This window comes from Megalobrama amblycephala, linkage group LG1 (genome assembly GCF_018812025.1).
Source record: "Megalobrama amblycephala isolate DHTTF-2021 linkage group LG1, ASM1881202v1, whole genome shotgun sequence".
Lineage (NCBI taxonomy): Eukaryota > Metazoa > Chordata > Actinopteri > Cypriniformes > Xenocyprididae > Megalobrama > Megalobrama amblycephala.
In genome coordinates, this window is record NC_063044.1 from 1,997,111 (window position 1) to 2,005,055 (window position 7,945).

The 7,945-nt window shown below is 37.0% G+C and overlaps 1 protein-coding gene across 1 annotated transcript; it reads left to right on the forward strand.

Annotated features, from left to right (window-relative positions):
* The first annotated feature begins 5,174 nt into the window (after positions 1-5,174).
* foxd7 (forkhead box D7) lies at positions 5,175-6,665 on the forward strand. Its single transcript, XM_048159423.1, has one exon. The coding sequence runs from the start codon at positions 5,413-5,415 to the stop codon at positions 6,334-6,336; it is 924 nt and encodes a 307-aa protein (XP_048015380.1). The 5' UTR covers positions 5,175-5,412; the 3' UTR covers positions 6,337-6,665.
* The last annotated feature ends 1,280 nt before the right edge of the window (positions 6,666-7,945 follow it).

Here is a 7,945-nt window from a genome sequence, read left to right on the forward strand (position 1 = left end):
TGGTAATTATATAGTTGGTGTGTTAACCCTCTATGGTACGCAATATGATATAAATGAGGAAAAAATTATTTGTGCTGTTTTTCCTGCTTAAAATTGGACACTTTAACAAAATCAATAAACATTTTCATAATTTTTTAATTTATTTAATTTGTATAAGTTTGTTGCCTCGAGGCAACATTGTACCACAATGGAAAAAAATAAACATTTGGCATTTTCATGTAGAAAAAAGAAATATATTTATTGAAAACATTAATTTCTTTAACTAGACACTTTAAACAAACAAATTTATATAGTTTTTAATGTATTAAAAGTTTCATATTTAATAAAAATAAAATTTTATATCCAGCTGTTGCCCTCAGGCAACATTGTACCATAGTGGAACACAAGTATTACCAAACCATCATATTTTTATGTTATTATATTAAATTATCATATCCATCTTCATCCTCATCTCCATCTTCTCTCTCACCCTCAGTATCTCCCTGATGGATTGTCACTATGATTTCATCTTCCTCATCACAGTATGACCCCTCATTAACTCCTCATACTCACCCTCATCAGCTGCCAGTGTTACCTATGTTTTATACGTTTCTGAAGTGCTATAGAAAATGTGCGGATAATAATATATGCAGATATGGTATGTGAATTAGTATTCTTATAAGTGCATTACAAAATCATGTGAAAATGCCAACATATTTAGATAATTCTAACTCTTTTCCTTACAAATATGATACATTTGTATTCAAACCTATTACGGCTGTATGGCCTTATGCGATTCCATTATGGTACAATGTTGCCTTGAGGCATCATACAGTTTTTTGTTATTTTCTCTAAAACATTTGATGATATATAATGTAAAGTTCTTAAAAATACTTCTTTACTTGCCAGTGAAGGTGACTCATATTTTTTGTGGGTGATTAAATGGATACAAACAAGTGAAAAAAGCACTTTTCAATGGAGAAAATATGGAGTCATGTGACATGTGCATATGTGCTGAAACAGGACACAAAATGGACACCTGTTGGTCATGTTTTGGTCTTTTTTGCACTTTTATTGATTAGTATTTGAGTTATTCTGTCCTGAGATACGTTTGATCAATCAATTGGTGGCTTATTTTTTGAAAAACAAACTAAAATAGACCATGTTGCCTGGAGGCAACACCGTACCATAGAGGGTTAAAGGTGCAGTATGTAATAATTTTGTCCACTAGAGGTCGCTAGAGGCCTATTCATATCAAAGGCGTAGCTTGATGACGCCAAGTTTGAGAGCGGAATCTTGGGACATGTTGTCTTCACATCACAGCCGGAGGAAATAATTGAGATAGGACTCGGGAAGAAATCATGTTCATGGATGCGATTATTAATGTTACTGTAGTATGACCGAGTGGTGGGAGCTGAACGAGGCCGCTGGAGCGATTGCGCAACACACGCCTCACGAGCAGCTGAACTTTTATTATGTCACAGTCGCCGGCGCCACTTCCGCTTTTCCGGTCATGAGTATGAGGTAACGCAGCAGTCTATGCGCAGCTCTGTTTATCATATTAGATACATTTGAGTGTGTTGAAAATGATGTTATAACGTTACTCTGTGTGTTTGCTCGGCGGCTGCTGTGAGACACTGTTTCACACTGCAGTAAGCTAGATCGATTCTAGAATATCATATTAAATGCTGGATGGCTTGTGTTCATAAATGGCATACAATTCATTTTAAAACGTATTGTATGATGGAGAAAATTCTGTATTACTGTTACTAAAAATAAAGCTGCATCTGATTATGCTATGTTAGCTAGGCTACTTGACAAAATAGTGTTTTTCTCTGAGGCATGGAAAAGCATGGTACTCGCAAAAAAATCAAGAAAATTAGATTTAAACAATAAGACTACACGTGTTGAGCTATATAACAACAATAAAGTTTTCTGTCTATAAATATATCAAAACAGATGTTCCTTTGCCAATTAAAATGTGTGAAACCGAGGGTAATGCGGGTATGACGCAATTGACAGGCAACTCCCAAACACGTCCCATATCCTTGGTTAAAATTGCAACTTTCTCACGATTTACAAATAGTTGGAAACATTTGGGATATTGTCAAGTGAGCAAAATATATAACACTGGCCTAGTGGTTTTTGGATATACTGCAAATTCTTACATATTGCACGTTTAATATAACAACTAAAGTAATATAAGCAAACTACTTTACCCAGTGCTGTACTAAGTTTTACAACAATAGGGTATATTTTACTACAATAAATACACTACACTTTACTGTAGTAAAAACTAAAGTATACTACAGTATTTATTACAGTTTATCAGTTCACTATTAATACAAATGTATCATTCATCAACAAAGTGTTGTAAATACTATAATATATACAGTATACTACAATTTACTAGTAGGCTATGGTTCAAAAACACTATACTATTTACTATAAATTACTATAGTATTTTTTATGTGGGACTAACTAAAAAAAAAAAAAAACCATTTACCACAGCAGAACATCTCAATTTTGTCACAAGGTGGCGCTGCAGAGTTTTCCATCAAGTCAGCAGCACTTGAATTCAGTTTGTCTGTTCAGTCGTCGATCTGTAGGCCTTCATACCATCTGCATAAAACAGCCATGTCTTTGAGGCCAAGAATGGGCAACATGGCCTAAGGTCAATAAGATGTTTTGAGCACAAGTGGGTCGTAATTTCTGGCTGGTATCAAATGTAGGCTGTAGGAAAATGATAGTCATAGTGTTGTAATCATTAAAACGTTAAGCGAATGTCTGCCAAACACAAAGAAGGAACAGGTAAGACTTCGGTAAAGTTGGTTTTATATTCGCACATTCGGACATCCGTATTCAATAGCCTTGTTAATCACACTACATTGGACATTCAGTGGACATTCACAAGTAAATATGCCATTAAAACAATCCTTGCCTATTTTGATCGACTATGAAAAATGTTGTAAGTTGTCAATCGTTGGTTGTCAATATCATGTCGCTGCTTAAAATTCGCAAACATTAATTAATTGCACATTTATTGGAAAGTCTGAATTTATCAGAAGTCCGAATGTGCGAATATAAAACCAACTTTACCGACAGGTAAGGCCTCTATAGACCTAAATCTGGGAAGACACCATGTTTGTTTTTGTTTCTTTCGCGAATGAAAAACTTTTCCAGCAGGTTTTATTCTTGTAAAGATGTATTTTTAGTGTTTACGTCAGCTGATGTCTCTTTCGACACCATATATTTAATAACTAAACTTCTTTCAAGCCTCGTTTTGATTCGCGATAGGCTAAATAAAATATGGTGCCAACCCCGATACCGCGTCGATAATGTTGGAAAGAGAAACAGTCTGTGTGAATTCAACAAATTATAGCCTAAATGTCTGTTTTTAATTGAGATCTGGGATCAGTGCTGTCGCACTTTCTACTCTATGAACATTTCTTTAAGGTGTGTTTTTGAAAGTCATTTTCTTTCAGATTAATTTGGCCTAAATCATGTTTTATATTATAGCTATAGCCTAAACATTTATAACGTGGTGACAACATGCTCTGAGAATTTTGTTATTGCGTTTACCCAACAGATCCTATTTCGAAAAATATCATAAAAATATAGCCTATAAGTTTGGAAGAAAAAAAATAATTAAAAATATTATTACTGAACACACATTAGTGTAGCTAGCTATAGGACTTGGCTCTGACTAACTTAGACAGAAAACTTTTAAAAAAAGAAAACTATATAGGTAATATAAAACCAAAATAGGCCTATCATATGAATATCCTACATATTTTACAGTCCCAACATTGCAAGTCGTAGCATTTGTAGGCTACCCTATTGTAGCCTATAGGAACACACCCCATCACCCATGAGTACCACATTAAAGCACATTATCTGTGGAGCTGCTGCGTCGGGTTTGTATTATTATCCCGTTTTCGCTTCCAAACCCATCCGTCATTCATCTCTCTCTCGCTGGGCCTGTTTCCAATCCGAGGACATGCGTGATAGATTTGTGAAATCATGCCCACCCACGTCAGCTCCGGTATCAATAAGATTATATGGGCAGGAAATGTAGAAATCCTCAACAAAGAGCTTCAACATTAAACAAACACCCCACGGCCTTCAGTAGCCAAATGCGAGCGAAAATGTTCCACTTTCATCTGAACGACCCGACAATTTTATATATGATATACCTAATTTTCACCATATCATTAAAGAAAACTACTTTAAGCACAATGAAAAATGCAAGATATTATTTGGAGAGAGGAAACATGTGCGAAGATCCATATACAGCACCTTATGATAAATAGCCTATTATGAATCTGTTTCTTGTTTTAGCCTCATTTCTTCAAAGCTGAACGACATTTCTAGATATTTTATATGCCTATATATTTTTACGTTAATGCTTTCCTTATAATATTTCTACGTTTGACTTTCTATTTCGATTGTTGTTGTTGTTGTGAAATCCAGATATAGTAGGCCGACTAAATTAAAATACCAGTTATACTGATATAAAATGATCTTTTTGGCCTTAATGTTGTTTAAGATATAAAATAATGTAGATACAAATAATTATATTACATATAGCCTAGTATGTTAATATTATTATTAAATTACATTAGATATGAAATATTAATTAGGCCTAATAAAAATATGATGATGATGATGGAAACCTGCTGGCTAAAAAATACGTTATCTATATAATATCAGGGATAAAATATCACCATGTTATGTATTTCTATTGTCCTCATTAAGTCGGCAATTTTCATTAAACGTATTATGTGAATAGAGAAATAATCTTTTGGTGTTGACAGATTATGGTCATTTATTTCCTACAATTCTGAGATGAGAGAAGGACAGTGACAGGTTTCATTCTCTCTTTTATTAGTGCACGCTAATTTCCTCTTTTATTATTTTCTGTTAATTAAAAAAATGACAAGATATCTGATGTCGAGCAGTCAAAGGAGCAGAGGAGTCTGTCTTTTTAATACAGAGGTTAAGCGACATAAATACCCTTGAGACTTCAGTGACATGATATCAGTCATGGTTCCTTCAGAGGACCGTCTGCGGGCAGAACCTGGTCGAGTTGCCCTGTTTTCATTGGAGTGGAGCTTCTTCCTGAGAACTTCGTCATGACATCATCGTCATCTGATTCCCGAACAGCTGCAGGAATCCAGTTGCGTTGGAGTGGACGATGGACATTGTTGCTGTGTACGCAGCTCTCCAGACCTCCTGCGCTCGAATGTTGAGGATCCCTGTGCGGCCGAATTAAATCTCGTGTTGATACAGCGTGCTCGTCTCTTTATAATCCATCTTCCAGAGTGTTCTGAGGAACCAGGAACAGACCTTTCCGAGTGTGAGAGAATTTAAGACTCGCGCGTGACCATCTGCTTGTTTGGAACCCGTCTCGTGGACTCCAACTTGTGGATTATGACCCTGGACACTGATTTAATGGATGACCTTTTTGTCGACGTGGTTGGAGAAGGTGGCAAGGAGTCTGGAGACGAACATCTTTCGACCTCCTCTCTTTCTGCTTCCGACCAGGTGCATAACAAGGGGGACAAGGACCACGTCCCCTCTTCCATATGTCCCTCAAGTTCGAGCAAAAGCCCTTCGGTGAAACCGCCCTATTCCTACATCGCTTTGATCACCATGGCGATCCTCCAGAGCCCAAAGAAGCGTCTCACCCTCAGCGAGATATGCGACTTCATCAGCCACCGGTTCGCGTACTACCGAGAGAAGTTCCCAGCCTGGCAGAACTCCATCCGACACAATCTCTCCCTAAACGACTGCTTCGTGAAAATGCCACGAGAGCCGGGTAATCCCGGGAAAGGGAATTACTGGACTCTGGATCCCAATTCATCGGATATGTTTGAGAACGGAAGTTTCCTGAGGAGGAGGAAGCGATTTAAACGGCAGCACTTCAAATTTGGGGTGTTCAAAGATCAAGCGCTGCAGCCGAGTGCTTTCCCGAATCTCAGCTACGGCGCGTACGGGCTCAGCGCGTCCTGCGCTCACTTACCGGGGCTGGATATCTACCCGTTTGGCTTCCATCAACCCATCGGTGTTCCACCTGTTGGCGGCATTTTACCGGCCTTGTCCACGCTTTTTTCAAGGAACTCTGTCGCAGCCAAGTCTTTCCCACAGTCCCAAACAGTGGCCATCGAGCCTGTCACCCCTGGCCTCGCCTGCGCAATGGCCCCGACCTCTCCATACGCGTCCTCAGCACTGTTCAATCCAGTGGGCTTCCCTCGGGTCCTCAATTTTCAGTACGAATACCAGAAGCTACAAAATGTGCACAGCCACGTGGATTTGTCCACTAAACACAGACACCTGGCTAGTGTCAATGACTAACATCGCATATTTGGACACGAAACTTATTTTTTTCTCAGGAATTATTTCATTTATCCCGAGGTGTATAAGAGTGTGTAGAACATCGCGTCGAATGTTTGCGAACATTTTAACGAACTTTTGAGTTTATTTTCTGTCAGGAAAGAATTCAGTGAGTGTATTTCTGTTACATGCTGAAAATTCTTTTTGATGCATGTTATTTTATTGGAATGATTAAATATCGAATGATTCAACTAGGCTATTTAAATGACGAATTTCCTTTTCGCATTTTGACGGAAATAAAACTGACATTTGTAAATGCACAATAAAAGTCGTGATTCTTAATTTATTCATAATTTGGCAAAGACAGTGTTTCCTTTCTAAATAAGCTACAACCTGAACCCTGTCTCTTTTTTCTGCTGGTTAAAAGACGATGTAAAAATTGTGCAAAAATTTACCTTCAAATATACTGTAAATACAGTGCCATTTTTGCACTTTTTTTGCAGACGTGTCTCAAACACGGGTAAACAATTTCAAATAAGCAACCACCCCCCCCCCCCCCCCAAAAAAGGTAAGATCAGGTAAGAAATCGATTGATAACATTTTGAAGTGCATTAATTTTATATCTCCTTCATAAAATAGGCATTTAATTCTGAAACGCATAGGCATACATTTAAACTCAAATTGTGTAAAGTCATAAATAATACCAGGGCTCACAAAGTGGCAATGCCCCACTTTTTCAAAAAATGTAAAGGTAAAGTGCCCATGGTGCTTTCCTTTATAAATCTAGATAATTAGGCCTAGTTATGAGTTTAGGGGAGGGTTTATTATTATGGTATATTGTGCATTATATTACACCATCTATTGTATTTAATTTTGTAACAGCCATAATAATTTATATTTAGAATTTAGTTCAATGAGTTGATTCTATTTAGTGTTTGAATTAATTGGATGGCGTGATGATGACCTAGAGACGTAAAATTGCTCTGAAAATCATTTACAGGGGGACATTTATATCGTCACTTAATAAAAAAGTTTTGTCATTTCTGATAGTAACGAAAACCACAGATACCTATATGGCTGTTCATTTATAGCTAGACAATCTATCATCATAAATAAGCTGAAGAAGTTAGAAGTTTAACACGTGTCCACTCGTGTCGGTTTATTTGTTTAAGCTTGTTAAGCGGAAATAATCAGCCAGATCAGTCTCAAATGCGCTTTATAAATATGCAATATCTCGCCTGAGCATGAGCGGATTTCCAGCTGAGCGCGCACTGTAAATAATCCTCCATAAACTCAGTCTTGACAGCTGCATGTGCGCATGCTCAGGTCTAACTATATTCTGTTAGTCTGAAATCATTTAACTCTGCGTTAATTTTCAAATGTCGATTTCAAAGATTCTACACAACATGCATAGGCTATTATACAGCCAATATAATGGACCGCATGTCTTCACTTTGATCCTTCTTCCGAGTCCCTTGTTAACATCTTTTTTCCTTGACATTATTTAACTTTTTTTTTTTTATATGATTTCATAATAATCAAATCATTTTGTCACCAAATTCATAGAATGATTAAAAAGTTATATTTCTACTGAGAAACAATAGAACCAGAATGAAGAATAAGGGCAACC